Below are 20311 nucleotides of genomic sequence, written 5' to 3' on the forward strand. Positions count from 1 at the left end.
ACACGCTAATGGCGTAGCTCCTTTGAACTTTGACATTTCTTGCTCCTTGCTTGTAATTTCCTGCACAAAAAGGGTAGACTAAGGCTCAAAAGCATAAATGACATATTAACACAATATTTGGAGTTTTCCATAGAGAATCTTGCAAAACAAGTCACTAAAACGCCTAAACTCCTATGCGAAATATATCACTTTTAAACACTTATCAATCAACAAATACCCTAATTGAATGTTCCTCTACTCTAAGGCAAAAGGGACAAATAACATTGAAATTTAAGGGTTCAACAATTAAAAACATATCAGAGTCCTAAAGTGCGTCAAGAATGAACTGAATTTTGAAAAATTTAAAGGCAACTTCATCAAGCATTGTGCTTATGAATTGACAGTTCATAATTGATGACTCCGATTCATTTGGCTCAAGTGGGTTAGCAAATACTCGCTCTTCTCACAAGGTAGGCTATTTGTGGTCAAGTAAGTTTCACTTAATAACAAAAAATGTGCCTTGATCACTTCCATGCCTTCACACAATTTAAAACAATTATTGGATTTAACATAAAACAACCGAGTTAAACAATGAAAATCGGTCTCCTTGCATATGTACAAACACTTGAGGTTTCCTCACTTTTAGGTTAGAACTAAGTGGTTCACAAACAAATAAATTATTGTAAAGAACTAAATGAAATGAAATTTGCGCAAAGTACTCGTTCCATATTCGAGTAAAAACCTAGAAAAACTGGAAACTTGTACCTTGGCTTTGCGCTTTAATCACAACTATGAATTGTTATCAATCATCTGAGATTTGAAATTAAGCAAGAGTGATACGCAAGAAACTTCCACAATTTTTAAATTAAAACCAAATAAAGTACTTGAAAAATGCTAATACATTATTATACTACAAAATAAAATTAAACCATACTAATATAAATACGAACATAATAATACTAATTAAAATGAAATAAAAGTTACCATACATCAATATCCAAAATACTTAAACAAAGTGCTGATAACATAAAATAAAATATGAGTTCATGTGCTAAAAGAAAAATAACCAACAGAATATTGTTCACAAAGAAACAAAAGAGAAAACAAATAACAGCTAAGGAAGACAGCAAGAAATGACTGAAAGCTTGATAAAATCACTCTTTGAAGAACTAGCTTTCAATTTATTTCCTCTTCCTCAAGACTGCATGTCATCATCATCTGACCCATGGGGGGTTGAAGTAGCACTTGGCACATTTGCCGGATCATCATCATCATCACCTAAACCACCAATATCTTCCTCCATGTTCAAATCCTCATGACCTCTAAAGTCTCCACCCCCTCCAAAAGGCTTTGGCGTGTCCTCAGGCCAATTTGCATATTCTTGAAAAGCTGGAGGTGCCATGAATTGGTCCATGATCTCTGGAGGGTATCCATGCTGCTGCTGCATAATGTATTGAGATTGCTGAAAGTACAAGTTCTCCCGATGAATGGCTGACATCATATTATAATTAAGTACATTATTCTCATGTTGCCATTGAACATAACTAGCAAAATCAAATCCAGCTGCTGGTGGGAATGGAAAAGGTCCATCTTGAGGCTCGGATTGTGCAGGAGGTGCCCTAGAAGATGAAGCTTGCTTACCCTTACCCTTTTTAGATTGACCCATGATGTAACGGGTAATGAAGGCATCATCAATGGGGTTTTTGATTATTTCATGATAATCAGCGGGCATCCTCATGTGGGTGTCTTTGATTAGACCCATGATTAAACCAGGAAAGGAGAGACGGGTTTTTGGCTCACCATGGCCTTGAAGCACAACCTTTTTTAGCTCCCAAGCAATAGTTCGGGCAATGTCCACCTTAATGCCCTTGAGAATGTAGTAAATCAAGGGACAAACATCTATGGTGCAATCAGCCATATGGCTGTTGGGCTTGACATTGTGGAGGATGAATCGAAAGATAAGTTTGGCCGGTGGTTTCATCAATTTATATTGGGCAATGTGCTCTCTACCCGCATCACTTTTGTCATAAGTTTCCCCTTCTAACATTACAAACTTTTTAATCTCATCGTGGATATTATCAAGGAGGAAGTGACCAAGGTTTTGCTTTTTATGGAAGTCATCAATCCCATCCTCAGCCTCAACATCTAGGTCGAAAGGGTTTCCTAGGTATGTGTTTATGGCATCCCGATCAAACTTGATTGTCCTACCCCTCACAAAAGTTTCAAAGGTGAATGGATCGGTTTGGGGGTTTTGAGGAAGGGCATTGGCATAGAACTCACGCACCAACTCTTCGTTGATTTTGGTTATGGGGTTAAGGAGTCTAGCCCACCCTTGGTCAAGGAAAAGTTTATGATAATTGCCATATGGTCCTTCGGGTTTGATTTGGACAACTCTCTCAGTCCACAAGGTCTGTTTTAGCAAGGCGTTGTACCTATTTTGGTGGTACCTAGTCCTAAATCTCTCTTGGTCATAGGACTGGTTTTGGGTTGGAGGTTGAGGTACGGATGACTCGCCTTGCTTTCTCTTACCCGTATGAACTCTTTTAGGTGCCATGCCTGCAAAACAACCAGAAAAATACCACACCACAATGGAATATACAATTAAAATCAGTATGGAACAAAATAACACAACTGCAGGTTGAATCACAGAAACATGCAGCAAGGTCTGCTGCAACTCGCAGTTGCGAGCATATTCACTCGCAGTTGCGAGTTTATGAAGATACTCGCAGATGCGAGTTGGTTCACTCGCAGATGCGAGTTGCCCAGATTTTGGCAAAAACGCATCCTTTTCAAACTTTTCTCAAAGGCATGGTTTTCTAAACCTAAATGAAGCATTTTCGAACCTAGTATTGATACAGAGATGAGAACAATCATGCATTAAGCTTGAATTTCGAATTGGTCCACATAAATCCTAATTTTATTTGAAAATTTCTTTTTACAAAAGGGTAATCAAAAATTGTGGATGCAAGTGCAATGAAAATGAATCTTTGCATGATTTATGCTCATCTCAAACAAATGGGTATCATTTTCTCAGATTAAGAATCAACAGAACTCTTCTACCCTAGGGTTTGAAGCATGCAGAGAATGATAACAGAGAAGAAACAAACAAACCTGATTGTTTAGTAATACAAGTGCAGAAATGAAAATGGAATGCAAATGACTTGGATTGACTTGAATGACTCCTTGAAGCTTAAGGGTTTGTGTTTCACGTGAGTTCAACAAAGGAAGGGAGAAAATTTTGTGATTTGTTTGATGAGAGAGAAAGCAAAACCGAAAAATGAGATAAAAATGATGATAATGGGAGTTTAATGTGAGATAATGGAAGTTGGTGGCCTTGGGTTTCGTAACTGCCCAAAACTGCAGCCACTCGCAGGTGCGAGCAGCTTTACTCGCAGATGCGAGTGTTTTGGTAGTCAACGCAGTCAAACCCATTCAGCTCGCAGGTGCGAGCAGATTTACTCGCAGTTGCGAGTACTTTTGGTTCAAACTTTTGCTCTCTGTTTGGATTCTGTTTTTGGATGTTTGGATGCATGCACATGACTCTTGTATCTAATTATGCATTTAAAACAATAAATAGACTCACAAAATTGGGTTGCCTCCCAACAAGCGCTTGTTTAACGTCGTTAGCTCGACGCCTTTTTCGTTAGGGTGGCCAAAATGAAACGGTAAGCACATCATCTTTCGAAACCCTACGTTTTGGTAGGAATTCCATGAACTTTAGGAACAAATGATTTGGAGTCCATGACCTCCCTAGCTTTGATTTGAACAAGGCGCAAATTTCATCAATGACTCGATCGATTTCTACCTTGTTCATCTTCTTCCCTCTTGTTACCATTAAATCTTCCTTGATTAGTAACCGTTCCTTTTTCTCAACCACCATTGCTTCTTCAATATCAACAGTTGTAACTTCCTCATTTTGAACCACAACTTCTTCAACAATCTCTCCGACTCTCTCAAACATATTTGGATTATTTTCTTGTTCTCCAAGAGTGAGTTGATTGTTGGTTTGGTTATCCATGATTTGTGCTTGAATCAACTCAATTTGAAGTGATAAAGTCTTCAATCTTTGGTTGGTATCTTGCATGTTTATCATGGATTGTTGCATGAAGATGTTCAAAGTGTTTTCTATCACCGAATATCTCTCATCTTCATAAGAATGTTGCGGATACTGTTGATAGGATTCATACTCGTGTGGAGTATAGAAGTTGATGAAACCATGATCAGCCATGATTGTGGCTAGGTGGTGATCCTAAAACGGAAACAACTTACAAGAAACTTTTCTTTGTTTATCAACAAGGGGTTAGTACAAACAACTATCAAGAAATGAAAACTATTTACGGATATGTACGAATGCTTAAAATGATAAATCAATCATTCTATCTATAATAACTAAACACCATTCCCCGGCAACGGCGCCATTTTGATGAAAGTAGTTTTGCATCAAACAAGATAAGTATTTGTATATCGTCTCCACAGGGAATAGTGCGTTATCAAGGACAGTTTAACATCGATTATCATTCAAAGTATTAAGAGTACTTGTTTGTTTGAAAAGTGATTAGCTACACTAATTGCAAAAAATAAAAGTTGAGAAAAATAAGGATTGAAACTTGTTAGGAGTAGCGTTCCTTAACCAAGCGTCAAACGTAACCTAATTGATCCATACGAATTCTAGCTTCATAAGCAACATTATCACAATCAATTCTAAACTATCCTTCGTGTCCAAAGTGATATAATTATTTCTAAGTTATCGTTTAAACATTCGTGTCCAAATTCCTTAAACGATAACAAAGTCGATCGAATAACCTAATCGACCGTGTCCAGCCTGGTTAAGTTATACGAAAGCATTTAGCTCTTGATTATGGTGATTATCACAAGATTAACAAAGATGTCAAGTAAGTTAACCTAAGATATATTGCTATTCTAGCTCAAGATTCAAGAGTTTGTGTCCAAATCATCTTGAATCTCATTGAAAGCATTAACACAAGAATAACAACAATATTGAATATAAATTGCTAGAAACATATTTTGCAAGATCAAAAGATTACATGTTAAGCAAAGATCAAGTACCTCTCATCCCAACAAAGGGTATTTAGCTACACATCATCATGGAAGCCATGCAAGGATGGAATGAAAAGGAAGGATTCATTACACTTGTGATGTCTCAACAAAGTATTAAGATCCAACTTCCAAAACCAATCTCACTCTATGAAGAACTACCTTACTTCTCTCTATGAAAATATCTAAAATAAAACCTAAGAGAAGCTAAGAAAATATCAAGCTAAGATATGAAAAGATATTTACAAAGAATAGCAAGTGGGCTATTTATAGAATTCCCACTATGCTTGAGCTCGCCTCGCGAGCTACATTACTCGCCATGGCGAGTGCTGTTTCCTGCACCGTTAAGATTCTGCCACGTCATCCTGGGAGGGTCAAACCGCCCTTACTCGCAACGGCGAGTAACTCTGCTCGCCTCGCGAGCAAGAGGGTGCTCACGGCTTTTTGGCTTGAATTGCTTACTCGCCACTGCGAGCTGCTGTGCTCGCCTCGCGAGCTGTGTAGTACCTGCGGCCCTTTTGCACTTTTCTTGGCTTTTTCATGCTTGCTTAGTGTCTTGAGATCAAATCCTGCGCAATTGAGTAAATTAAGGCAATTAAAGCGTAATAAGGCAATTATCACTTTTATCTCGGCTTTTCCCTCAATTACTTGCAAAACAAGTAACAAAAGTGCTTAAAATATAACATGAAAGTATCACTTCCTAGCACTTATCACTTTGCTGATGCGAACAAATGGAATCAGATTATCTTCGAGTATGACTCATCTACTCTAGTCCAAGCTCTATCATCTTTGGGTCATGGTGATTCAGAATTCTATGCTATTGTTTCTAGTATTATTTATCAGTTATCTTTACATTCCAACTTCGAGGTGAAGTTTGTTAGGAGACAAGCGAACATGGTTGCTCATACTTTAGCTAGAGCGATCTGTTCTTGGGTTAGTCACCGTATTTTTTATATTTATCCTTCTTGTATTGTACATTGGTTGATTAATGATAATAGTTAACTTTGCTTTGGTAAAAAAAAAAAAAAAACTCTCAAACAACTAATAAAAATAAAAAGGTGAAAGGGGCCCCGCTTATCTTAAACCCCTTCGTAAAGAAATTTTTTCAATAGAGCTTCCATTAACAAGTATCGAGTTACTGAGCAAACTAAAACACTCCATGATGCACCTCGTCCATCTAGATGTAAGTTCATGCTCTTCATCACCAAATCCAATTATCTCCAATCAACTTAATAGATAAGTTCTAACTATTGTAAAAAAAAATTTCCTAACTTTTAACCAACATATTTTGAACCATTAATTTAAAACTTGTAGCAAGCATATTTAAATTTTAATTTCGGTGTAATGTTGGTTTATCATATTTTATTAATTTATTTAAGAATCAAATACTTTTTTTTAGTTCGTAAAATTTTTAATTGTAATTCCCATTAATGTTTTGTTCATCTTGAGTGTCTATATATGTTTTTGACCAAAACAATTAATAATATATTTATCCTCTTAAAAAATAATTATAAAAAGTTACAGAGGTAAACTTTTTTCTTACATAATAGCCAATACATAAAAAAAAAATCATTTTCTTTTTGTTGTTACAAAATAATCAAGGGGCATGATATATTTATACAAAGATAAATGTTATGAACACTCGGTTTTCATCACACTCTAGCACTCACTATTTTATTGGTGAAATCTATACGGTTCTAAAAATTTTATGTGAAATCTATTTTCAAAGTGTATAACTATACGGTTCTAAAAATTTTATGTGAAATCTATTTTCAAAGTGTATAATATCGATCCATATAGATTTTACCAAATAAATGAGTGATTTTAGAGAGTGTTGAAAAAAGAGTGCTTAACACTCATCTTTATATTATTTTACCAAATAAAATACTCCTAAGAACATAGATTTTTTTTTTCAAATTACTCATTGTAAAAAGTTTAAATTAAAATACTCTTAAAAAAGTTCGAAATACTCATTTTTCTTTATGACTGGGGTTTGAACCTCGGACCTTGCATATATTATGCATTGTCCATACTAACTGAACTAAGCTCACAATGACCCTAACTTGTCCCTTTAAAAGCACTTGTTAAGAAAACAAAACAATTTATATTGAAAATAATATATTTTACACTTTTGAGAGACTGACTATACCTAGTTCTCGGAGCATAACTCAGTCGGTAACGACAATGTATAATATAAGCAAGGTTCGAACCCGAAAAATAAAACTGACCATGCTAAACTCCATAGTATTTTTAATATTCTTTTTTAGTGCCTTGACTAAGACCAAAAAATTTATAATATTTTATAGTAAAAGACACACTTTCTTTTTAATCATTAAATTATAATGAATAAAATATTCAAATAAAGTAAAATAAATTTAATTAATTTTATAAAAATTGATAATATTTATTTTTTGACCAAAGAAGTTTTTTTTGACCAAAAAAGTTAATAACATACTTATCCTCTTAAAAAAAATATAATAAGCTATAGAGGTCAACTTTTTTTCCTTACATAATAATCAATACATACAAAATTATTTTTTAATTCTATCAAAATAATCTCTTGGCTTCTACACCTATTTTATAACAACTTTTGTGACAACTTTCTCTCCATACTCACATTATGTTTTTATTTATCTTTCCATTACTTTGGTTTTCGTATCAATATATATTTTTCTTTGTAAATCTATGGTGGTCCCATAAGTTATCAATACAAATGATTGTTCAAATAACACACATTCGATAAAAAGAGTTTAACATATATAATCACAAAACATATATATTTGTTTTAAGAGATATAACACCATTGCATTTCAAAGATTGAATGCAAATAAAAAACTTTTTGTTCAATCGTATAATCACAAAACATACAACTTTGTTATAAATTTTTTAACACAGTCAAAAACTTTGTTATAAAAGTTTGGGTCTTGTTAACGAGTGCCCCCGGACACTCTTTAAGCATGCTAAATTAAGAAGTTATTCTTTAAAAATGTTAAAGTTTTCAATTTCCAATGTACTGATTACACAAACTTCCATAAAAATTTACCATTTAAAGTCTTTAACCAGTGCCCCGGAGGCACTAGTTAACATTTCCCTAAAAGTTTTAACACAGTCAAAATCTTCATTAATTGAATTCAAATCAATTTTTTTTTTGTTCAAATAGAAAACTTTTTGTTCAACGGTAAGAGATCTTTTATCATCTAATTCATATGCTAATTTACTTTGAGAGCATAGAATTAATTTAAAATAGTAAAATAATTGATAAAGTTTCTTTAAAAAATATTATCCAAATTGAAAATATCTCAATAAAGATTAAAAATTAATTTTTAATTTTGAACAATAATTAATGCAAAACAAGACAGAGAAACTAGAGAGAGACTTGTCAGTAGAACAGTCCAACATACATAAACACAAAACACAGCATTTTTTGACTCTTTTTGTTTATGCAACAGTTCTCACAACACAACTCAATGAAGTTTCAAACCATTGAAGCATTGCACAACACAGATTAAGGTGATGATGACTTAACCATTTCATATAATCAAATAATTCAATAATCATATGATCAATTATATGATATGATATGGTACAAGTTTATTTATTTTTTAATTTTGGTTTGATGAATATTGAAAAACTTGATAAAAATTCAATCTTTTTGCAATTTTGATGATTTTCTCTATCTGGGTCTGTGTGAGTGTAAAATTTGCTTTTGGTTTATTCCTGAATTTCTCTCTCTTTGATGTTGTATTTATCTGTCAGATATTAATGGGTTGCTGCAGATTCCTGTGGTATTTGCAACTTGGGTTGTGGCTTTTTCAACCACAACTTGTCCTATTTGTAGCAAAGCTGTTGTTGGATGGGACCAAATTGACCCATCTGCACTTCTTTGTGCCTTTTCAAGATAACCCATCAATGTCATTTTTCATTTTTTTGTGCTCAATTTTACCCCTTTAATTGAAATTTTCACACTCAAATTTAGGTTTTTTTTCCTTAACCCTTAATTTATTAAGTTTGGATTTTTAATTAGGGTTTAATCAAGTTAGGTTTTGTACATGCAGTTTTATGAAATATTTTGTGGTTTTATTTTTGAAATGGTTAGGAGTTTTCTTAATCATTAATTTATCCTGCCTTAATCAGATTAAAGTTTGGATTTTTAATTAGGGTGGAATTTTTTTAATTAGGGTTGAATTGAATCAAGTTAGGTTTTTTAATTGGAGTTTTATGAAATGTTATGTGGTTTTAATTTTGAGATTGAAAAAAAAAAAATGTTGGTGGGTGAAATTGTCTTTTACTGTCACACTCAAACTTAGGTTTAACTTGAATGTGAATTGTAAATGTAATATGTTAGGTGGAGTGAAAGAAAACTCTTTTTTCATATGATGGTTGGTTAATGTGTCAGAAGCTTGACAGTTCCTGTGACATTTTGTATCTAATGTTATTTATTTACTTTTCTTTTGTGAGATTATTATTTGCTAATTAATTTCATTGCTGATTACACCATTTTCTTACAGATGCTGAATGAAATTTACATTTGAGGACTATCTTCATTGCATTTTGAAGAGGTTGGTTTTCTTGACAAAAGTCTGTTTAGAGATTATGATTATTTCTTAATCACTTTTTATATTTATTTTTACATCATGTTTACTTTTCTTAGATTTTAACCTTAGGAGTTTTATTATTTGTCTTCTTGGTTTATATTGCTGTGATATGTGTATGTTTGGATTGACGGTAAATTTGACGGAATCACTATCTGCCATCGTGATTTTGACAAACAGTTACATTTCAGAGTTTGAACAAAATCACAATGTCATCATGATTTTGTCAAATTCACCATCATTCCAAACATGCACAGTTGCATAATACTGATTTTGTTTGGTGAAATTTGCTTTAAAGTAGTTACTCTTGTTGGTGAAAGTTCAGTGGGCCTGAGCAGTGAAAACTGTTCCTATCAGTACTACTAAAGCTTGTGTTTTTATTCAATGGGAAAATAGCAATTTGAATGCTATCTTTATCCATTACAATCATATTGGTTTTTCCTTCTTTGTTTGTGTCTGAAAAGTCTCTTTCTTATATTAGAAAATCATAGCTTAGTAATAACCATTTCATTGACAGTGAACTTCACAATAATAATAATTTCTAAATTTTCACTTCTCTTAAATTGTCATCAAATATTGAATCTATGATTTATGATTTATTGTTTTTTTGTCAGAGACTCTCTGGATATTTCTCATGTTCTAACTGAAACTTTATTGCCTTTTCATTCATCAGTAGGTCAGGAATTCACAAGTGTCCATCTTTATTGATTTCTGAAGCAAACCCACCTTTGCAAAATTTTCACATATCTCAGAGATTTCTTGGTTTTCATTGGTATTAAACTCTGTTCACTTTCCTGCAAATTTTCTCCTTTTTTGGCTGTACTTCAAGTTTAGGTTCTGAATCTTATAGTACAACAAATCTTTTCCCACAGTTTTGCATACCATCAAAGTTAATACTACTGGCAGTTATCACCAAAGAAAGAATCTAGATCCAGAATCCTCATAATTCAATCAAGAGAGTTTGTGTTTTGCTGTGGTATTTAAGATGCCCTTAACCTAGATTTCAAGTAATTAAGTAGAATCTTGAAAGTTGAAACCTATTCTCTTTTTCAACAAGACTATGACTATGGATGAAGTGGACAATAGCTCTGAGTGGAGCTGGGAGCAAGATAAGGCATTTGAAAATGCCTTGGCGACGTATCCTGAGGATGATTCGGATCGATGGGAGAAGATTGCGGCCGATGTACCAGGGAAGACTATGGAAGAAATTAAGCAGCATTATGAGCTCTTGGTTGATGATATTAGCCAGATTGAAGCTGGTTGTGTACCTCTACCGTCGTATAATTCTTCTTCAGAGGGTTCAACAAGTCATGCTAGCGATGAAGGAGTTGGGGGGAAGAAGGGTGGTCACAATGGCCACAAAAACGACGAGTCTAACCATGGAACTAAGGGCTCAAGATCTGATCAAGAACGACGAAAGGGTATTGCTTGGACTGAGGAAGAACACAGGCAAGTTTATCTCTTAAACCTTTATGCCAATTTTGATTACTTTTAACTTTTAATTATTTCTTTTCAAGCTAATGATGTTTTAAGCCTATAGTTTTGTGGTTAGTTGTATTCGATTGTTGACTCTAATTCCTGTCATATGAAATCTGAACATCTTGATATTTTCAAAGTCACTGTTTGATTGTGAACTTTCTTAAACTCTTTTGAATGCTTTCTTTAAATGTCATTTTTTTGGTACCATTTATCTGTATTAATTAGCAACTATCTTAGCAAGTTATTTTTACTGAACCATATGGCCTGTCATCTGTTAGTCCTTAAAATAGTTGATGCATTGCATTGAGGTTTTAGTTGAGGATGAAGAGTGGTAAAAGATAGAGTGGGGAGAAGGGAATTTTGGTATTGAACTGAATTTTGCTCCAATTCTGTACTCTGCTAGTTCCATCTTAACTATTGTAATTATTAAATGCTAGTATAGCGATTTCCTCCGATGTGATCTTGTGTGGTAATTGGTATCAATATCATATGGTGTTTATGTCTATATGTAACATGTAATATATGTATATGTATATGTATGCTGTATATTATATATTGTTTGTTGGAGTACTTTGTCAGGTCATCTCCTTGATTTGTTTTGAAGAAATTACTTAGAGTGCATATACATCTCGAAATGTGTCTGTTGTGGTTGTGTTTGTGTTTGTAATAGTCTTGTCAAATAGCGGTTATAGTGGCGCGTAGCGTAGCTGAATATGAACAAACCACTATTGTGATACGCGACCCAGTACGAAGTGTTGTCAACTAGGGACTACTGTGCTTTTAGGGTTAATATCAATATGACATTGTTGAGTTTAATAAATATTGCGTCAATGGAAATGGGATTGGTTTGAAACCTTTTTTTAAATATGATTACTTTTTGCTGCTATACGACAACACTTTGTACGAAATAGCGTATCACGGAACAATAATGATTTGATCAAATTTCACTTCGCTATAGTGCTGCTATAGCTGCTATTTATTAACACTGAATGAGAAAGGGTAGGGGGAGTAAGTTATTTAGTATGGGATGACTTTTTTTAGAGTGTTGATTCATTGCGCGTTCATCAACTTCTGAACTCGATACCTAACATGGTGTTAAAATGATAGAGGAGTAGTTATTTTAATCTTGATTTCATAATCTTTGTTTGAACTGACATCTATGTGGCAAACTTATAAAATGAATTTGAGGGTGTTCCGCATGAACATGGTTACTTTTCTTCTGCACTGATTTGTGTTATTCGGTTCTTATTTCTTGCTAGTTATACGTATTCAATTTTATACTTATCCTATTTGGATGCAGTGTTGTCAAATAGAGGCCACAGCGTAGCGAAATTTGATAATCACTTTTGTTCCTTTTTAGTAGAAAGTGTTGTCAAATAGCGGCTATAAGCCGCGCTGTAGAACTATAGCATGGCTGAATCTGAACAAACTGCTATTTTTATTGACAAAATTTATTGGATAAGCCATCTGCTTTGGTGGATAAGAACTGCCTCATCTGCTATAATGAGTATCCAGGTTTTTCGAAAGAACTTGGACTCTCTCACAAGATTCCCAAACTTTTAAATCGAAAGGCCTTGTTACCAATAATTTCCCCCTCTTATTTATAACCTATTATCTCCAAGGATGTTGTTGGTTTGATATGTTTTTGCCCCATTTTTGACACCATTGACACCATCACCATGTTGATGCCACTACACTACTCATGCCAGCTTCCGTAGACGTGGTCATGTGGCTATTGCTACTCAGAAGAAACATGGCATCTCAACTTCACTTTTCCATCTCTTCTCCACCATCACATGTCCTGTGACAGTACTTTCCGCTTTTGTCTTTACTATTGGCAGATCTGTTTTTTCATCCCTTTTCACGATTTCCTTCTGATGTTCTTCGCTGATTTCTAGGACACATTCAAGCACGGCGAGACACGTTGCACCTTTTGTTGACATGTTTCTACAATATTCAATTAACAGTTATGGTCTAGAGTCTAAAGATTAATCTTATAGTCCTACGCATAGAAGGGTATGAGATCTTAAACCTATAAAATGGTTTAACACTCGTTTTTGTTGACAAACCACCAATTTGAATAGTGTTGAAAATATAGGGTTAGATTTTTTTGCTTTAGAGTGACGAAAAGGAAAGCCTAGCCTAATGAAACTATATTGCTTTTAATAATATGTTGAGTTTTATTTTAGGAAACAAATCGTGAAAAACTAATTTGAAGAGATACATTTAGATACTTTGACAGACTTGTTAGAATATATGAACAAAATCATTATGTAGTGCATCCAATAATTGCCATAGATATTTTACAGCTATTCTTACAAATGGTGTCCTGCATCCATTAATTGCAATGAGCCGTACATACAGATTAAGGGAAAAGATAGGTTAAGGCTCATGGGTTTAGTGTGGCTTGGAAAATTGATAGGCCCGTTAAGAGGAATGGACGTGAGTGATAATTCCCAATACAAGGACAGCCGTAGAACCCCCACCTTGATCCCATTGTTGGAAAGATAAATATTCAATCATGTTTGAAGTATCACATAATTGCCATGAACATATGCAGAATCTTTTACCACTGTATCCATGTAATTTGGTTAGTTGGATAGTCCTTTTATACCGTGGCTGGAAAGATCTCACTATGAAGTGGAACAAATCTTGAGAGTCCGTTTCTGTCTCTACTTTCTTGTTTTCTTCTTTGGCCTTTGTTTTTTGTTCTGTTATTGACTCAAATAGTATTGATTCTTGTTTCTCAATTGCTCCAATTTGAAAAACTTTTTTCATTGTTAAAAGATGCAGATTCTGTGGTTTAAGTTATTGTATAAAACATGGTTGTTGTTACTATATCCCTATTTCCCTTGGACATTGTGTTATCTGTTATGGATTTTTTAACTTCTATCAAGCCTTTCTTTCTGTAACCATTTGGATTGAATTGAACACGTCACACAAACCATGTCGGAGACACCATATGCCACTGCTTTAAAGGCTCTTTATAGGATTCTTACTTAACTGAAGTGATCTTTTGCAATTACCTTTATGATTGTTATTTATGACTTTTATAGTTATAAGTATATTGTGCTAGTTTATTGACCGGTTACATGTATGCTACTTTGTGATTTCTCAAGAAAAGTCATGTGCGCCATTATATTCGACTATATTTGCTTCAACTTAATTGCAAATCTGATTCCAGCCACTAGTTTGCTCAAAATGTATTTCATATTAGGCCTTTAACCTTCACCATAATCCATTTTCATTATTCCCATTTCCTTGTGTTCTTTAAGGTTCTCTAACAAAAAAAATGATAGAACAGGATTCCGTAGTTAAGATTTGATCCTTACATTCTTCTTTGACTTACAAATTGCCAATTTCATTACATGCAAATTTACTTCGTCTATTTTGATATCTGTGTTTAAAAGTTAGAATCTGAGGATCAATGAGTGCAGCAGTGTGTGAATTTTGCTGTTTTATGGCTACTGTCTGTTTCTAATGAAATGGTTCTCATATTTTGCTTCAAATTGGTTCAACAGGTTATTTCTTCTGGGCCTGGACAAGTACGGAAAAGGCGACTGGCGAAGCATTTCAAGAAACTTTGTTGTAACCCGAACACCAACACAAGTAGCTAGTCATGCACAAAAGTACTTCATTCGACTGAACTCGATGAACAAAGACAGAAGGCGATCGAGCATACATGACATTACAAGCGTTAACAACGGAGATGTTTCAACGCCTCAAGGACCCATCACCGGTCAAACAAACGGTTCATCTGGAAATTCTGCAGGCAAATCAGTCAAACAAGCTGTTCCATCGACTACCGGGGTACCAGGTGCAGGAATGTATGCCGCCCCTACCATTGGACAACCGATAGGAGGACCTTTAGTATCTGCTGTTGGCACCCCTGTGAATCTTTCCGCTCCTCCACACATGGCTTATGGCATTCGAGCACCAGTTCCCGGTACAGTTGTGTCCGGTGCACCAGTGAACATGGTCCCTATGACATACCCTATGCCTCATCATACTTCTGCTCCTCACAGGTAAAGTGCTGCTGTTTAGAGACCTAATGTACAAAACATAGAAGACTTAGATTGGCTGCTGCAGTGGATGTGATTCTTTTGCTAGACTATATCTTTTTTTATTTATTTGCATGCATGGATTTTATTCTTATTCAGTCATTTGAATAATAAACTATATCAGGGAGATTTTGAATGTATGTTTCATTACAGGCTGCCATGAAATGTGACAGCCTTGTGACATAGGTACCATATGAGTATGGTTGTTTTGTAGACTTTTGAATTGCTATTTTGTTAAACTGCGTTCAGAGGAAGGTTCTATGGATTTATTAAACTGTAAATTATTGTTGCATGGTCTTGGTTTTTATAAGATATACATTCTTCTATTTACGTAAATTTAATTATGTGTGTTGGGCTGTCAAGAACCAACGCGAAAATAAATTAGGCGTAGGGGAGATGAGGATGTTGCGCTGGATATGTGGCAAGACTAAACGAATAGGATTAGAATAGCCGACATTAGAGAGTTGGGATCACACCTATAGTAGAAAAGATGGTGCAAACCATGCTTAGGTGTTTTGGACATGTAGATAAATGATATGTGGATTCCGTAGTAAGTAGAGTAGATTAGATGGAGAGTAGTGATGTGGAGAAACTATTATGAAAGATCTAGAGCTTAATGAGTTGGATAGAATTATGATTTATGATAGAGCATTATGGGATCGTTTGATTAGCCGGCTTCAATTAGTGGGATAAACTTTGATTGTTGCTGTTGTTGCAGTGACCATCATATCATATAGAATATCTTTTTAGCACCCTCAATAAACATGTTACTTTGCATATAAATGAAACCAACTCCGAATTTGAAATTAATGTGTAGGATTTGACTTTATGTCGTTAATGTTGTGATCACAAAACAATATGCATCGTTTGTTTGAAAGTAGTCGAACTTTCACAGTCTTTGACGGAAAACATGGGAGGGTAGATGTGAAGTTTGAGTAATCTTACATGTTTGAGATTGCACTTGGGTGACTCCGGAATTTGGTTACTTTAGTGTTTTTTGGGGATGTATGAATAATTAAAATAAATTATTTAGACGAGAGAGAGCGTTTGGTTAGGAAAGTGATATGAACAAAGACACCAAAATCACTAAGCATCAAAATTATCCAAATGATTTAGATGTTGTATGTTGTGATGTTGATGTTCATGAGAAACACCATTTTCCTGTTTATAATGATTTTGAACGGTTGTTGAAGGGAAAATAGTTACCAACCATTATGGAAGGGTACCTAACTTTTTTATCATCAGCAAATTAAGAGATAATTTGACAGATAGGAAGTACAAATGTATGATTCAAGAGAAGTGGTCCATTTGCTATGCTGAAAGTGATATTGGGTGAAATTATATTTCTTTTATGAATTATGATTGCAAATTCAGTTTAATATAAATCTTCCTATATATAAAAGAAATAGATGATTTTTGTGTAGTTTTTTTTCCCTCTAATTTAACCTTCATTTAAATAATTCACCACTTCAACAACACCAACCAGGCGTCATAATCAAACAATTGAGCTCAAGTGATTTCAAAAGAACATGAGTTCGACTCATTAATGAAACAATTCTTAATTAGCTCTATTTATCTCCGACATGGACAGATCTAGGTGTAAAGGAGTGGTTTTTGGTGCCCCGCTATGTTTTGAATATTTTGTTCATAAGTACTACACTATACTCTATGGAAATTTCTCATCCCACTTTTAAAATTGCTGAAAAACCACCCCAGCAGCAGTTAACCGCCATTCGACTTATCCAATGGTAGTTAAGTGTCGTTGGACACTTTTCAGAACAATTCAATCATTTTTAAAGTCGGTTTAACCGATCTTAAAAATGCCCTACAACATTTAACTACTACTAATAGTTTTTGAGCAATTTCAGAAGCGAGAAGAGTGAAATCCGTACTCTATATAATCATCTATTTATATTTCCTATATTTATAGAATGAAAGTAGGACTAAAGTTTCCAAAAAAAAAAAAAAATAGATGGACTAATTTCCCAAACCATAAGAGATGTTATGTGGCACAAAAAGTCCAAAATTAGGAATAGTGATCTCTCTCTCTCTGTAAAAAAACAATAGAGATAAAAAAGAAGAGAAAGAGTAAGAACACAATGTGCACATGGGAGAGAGGGTTGTCAAAAATTATCATAAAATAGTTGTACAAATATCATTTTCGTAATAAATTACAATTAGAAAAAAGTTTAAGTTGTTTGAGATCAGCGAACAGCGATACAAGGTGTTTGTGAATAAAATTACGGTGAAGGGAGATATAACACGTTTGTAAATACTCTTTTTTTTAAGGGTAAAATACTTATGTTTTTTTTTTTGTTGAGATAATATAAATACTTATTATATTTTTTTGAAAACTTGGTATCCAGCTCAAGAACCGATTAATTTGGGGAGTTTAATCTCAAGGCAAATACTTTATCTTGTTTCCTGTATTGTTTGAGATTAATGGCTTATAGATGAAGAAATTCTTGAAGTTGAAAGACGAGGTTGTGTGTATATGTTTTTTTTTTGGTTTGTTTTTGAAATCACACCTAGTCTTTAACACCCGGTGAAAAAGAAGAAATACCATTTATTTCATGTTTTTGTTTAAGATTAACTTTTGTTGTATTTTTATTTTAAATTAAACACAAATTAACGTCTTTAATTTGAATATATATTCACTTCTACTCATTGAATGTCAATGTTCACTTGCTAGTAAGACCTTTGAATTATACCAAATATGGGAGAAAGTGTGGGTGATACATCATAACATTTGTGGCGCACCAAAATCTAAGCATACATTAAACTCGCTCACGATGGGAGTCCTATCAAGCTCTCCCACCCTAGACTGAGCCAGCCAACAACATGACCATAAAGACACAGATATAATTGGTGTGTTTAATATGTTAAAATGTAAGTTATGAATAGATCAACACATCACAAACTTTTAAGTTATTGAATAATATTTTGCCCTGTATAATATTTGATGAACAAAAGACTACTTTGGTATTTTAAATAATTTGTAAATGAGACAAAAAATTGTGTTGTTGTTTAATGAAGGACAAAAATTTCAATTTTTGTCTAGTATCTTGCCCTCCAATATGTCCACTCCCATAAACAGTTATACAATCAAACACAATATAAATAAAGTTGGCTTCCAATCATTTACTCCCTCCGTCCCTATATCTAACCACCCATTTGACTTTATTTTTGTCCCTAAATCTAAACCTCTTTTCAAATTACTAGATGCATTTATTATTTTTTTCCAAAACATACCCCTAATTAATACTACTAACTTGTTTTGAAATTTAAAAAGTCATATTTAATACATATACAAACAAAGGACAATATGGTAATATTAACACACAAAACAGACATAATAATTACACTGTCAGCTTTTCTTAAGAAATGTGAAAAAAGCAAAGGGAGGTTACATTAAGGGACGGAGGGAGTAGTTTTTAGCGGATCAAACACACCCTAAATATTACATCAATCAATGACAGTGGCGGAGCCAGAAAAAAAAATAGTTTGGGTGGGCCGCTAAAACAAACTATAAACAATAATATGTAAACATAAAACTAAAGTGGTAATAAGCCTTAAGCATGAAGTTGATATTGCAAAGTTTGACTAAAAAGTTTGAGTGAATGCTTTAAAAAAATAAATTACATAGTTTATTAATGCTATATATTATGAATATTTTTTTTATAATCCAACTCTTAGTTGGGGGAATTTTCATTTGACAAGACAATATTAAAGAGATTTGAAACCCAAAAAAAATAGAAGGTATGTAAACCTCCGCTAACCAGCCAAGTATAAGCATGAAAAAAAAAATCACATATGTCACTTTTGAAACCGCCGAAAACCTAAACTGTTGAAAAATTATTTAAAAATCGCAAAATAGACCTATAATTTTTAACTTTTTAATTATTTAGATGGGCCACTAAACCAATTAGTGCAAATTTGGATCTGCTGAACACTAAAATCGTAGCAAAATTGTTTAAAATATCGTAAAGTAGACCTACTGTTGTTAAGTTTTTTATTTTTTCCGGGGCTGCCCGCCACTGATCAATGACACAAAATTAAAATTATTAAGAATTTTTAAAAAATTTTATCGTAAAGTCACACTTTAAGATTTCAAAATATAGAAGTTATAGATTCAAAAAGGCAAATAAATTAATTTTCAATGTATTGAATATACACTTTACATAAAAAGTTACTATTTTAGATCTTTAAAGAGTGTCCTAATGTCACTCAATAACATTTTCCATTTTTTAATATTAAACTAGTTACAAACCCGTGCTTCGCACGGGTTCAATAACGTATTCGATAAAAAAATTATTCGAAAGAAGAGATGTTAAAATGACGGAACATTGTGATTCATCATAAAATATATATATATATATATATGGGCTGATTAAGAGAGCATATAATCAGTTTATGAGATTAGGAATTTACATATTATCCAAAATTATAAAAAAGAGTGATGTTGTTATAGAGTTACCAAAAAAGGATTGATACTCATATTTACATCAATGAAATCAAACAAAGAAGTAGCATCGGTGAGTGAAGATAATCTAGTCTAGGATTAGAGTTAAGGTGATCTATTCAAAGTGCGGATCATGAACACCAAATCTTTATTTGGGAACGACTTGAACGTGCATATTTTTAGGTGGCTTCTCTAGATAAAAAATTAGCTTATCACCTACCTCTAACATATATTCTCGGCAAAAGTTGAACCATTGGCCGCCTAAGTATTTTTCGTAACTTTCTCTCTTTGCCGTTATCAAGCGACACTTATACCTTTTTTGAGCTTGTTTGTCGATGAATGTGATTGTCTTCCGTGTTCCTTTTAGAAATGTCCTTGATATCTCATTTGGGAAGTGATGGGTACAAAACAAATTGCAGATAAATAAGAACCTTGCTGCATATGCAGTTGGCCAAATCCATCTCTTTCACAATAGAACTCGTGCAGGATCTCAAATCTAGCTATTGACTACAAAATGGAAGCAAAGAACTCAAGATAAATAGAAGGTAAATGATAAAGCTACAAAGTATTTTTCCCATAGTGTTACATCAACTATATTCCCACTGCATAAGGAAAGACATCTTTCAGGTCATTATCAAACTTATACAAAATTCTATCATCTGATGCTGACAAATTAGAAAATA

General features: G+C 33.6%; 1 protein-coding gene across 4 annotated transcripts; it reads left to right on the forward strand.

The window, feature by feature from the left end:
- The first annotated feature begins 8474 nt into the window (after positions 1 to 8474).
- Positions 8475 to 15458, forward strand: LOC146953417 (Duplicated homeodomain-like superfamily protein). 4 transcript variants are annotated; one of them, XM_085709666.1, is made up of 5 exons: positions 8475 to 8544; positions 9543 to 9593; positions 10300 to 10398; positions 10499 to 11075; positions 14627 to 15458. In XM_085709666.1, exons 4-5 carry the CDS (start codon positions 10687 to 10689, stop codon positions 15132 to 15134), a joined length of 897 nt encoding a protein of 298 aa, XP_085565792.1. In that variant the 5' UTR covers positions 8475 to 8544; positions 9543 to 9593; positions 10300 to 10398; positions 10499 to 10686; the 3' UTR covers positions 15135 to 15458. The 4 variants fall into 4 exon arrangements, with proteins under 4 accessions (XP_085565792.1, XP_085565787.1, XP_085565807.1 ...); XM_085709681.1 differs by lacking the exon at positions 8475 to 8544 and adding an exon at positions 8807 to 9010; XM_085709661.1 differs by having other exon boundaries at positions 10300 to 11075.
- Positions 15459 to 20311: the final 4853 nt, after the last annotated feature.

This window comes from Medicago sativa, chromosome 1 (genome assembly GCF_051527215.1).
Source record: "Medicago sativa cultivar Bolivia chromosome 1, Bolivia_mono, whole genome shotgun sequence".
Lineage (NCBI taxonomy): Eukaryota > Viridiplantae > Streptophyta > Magnoliopsida > Fabales > Fabaceae > Medicago > Medicago sativa.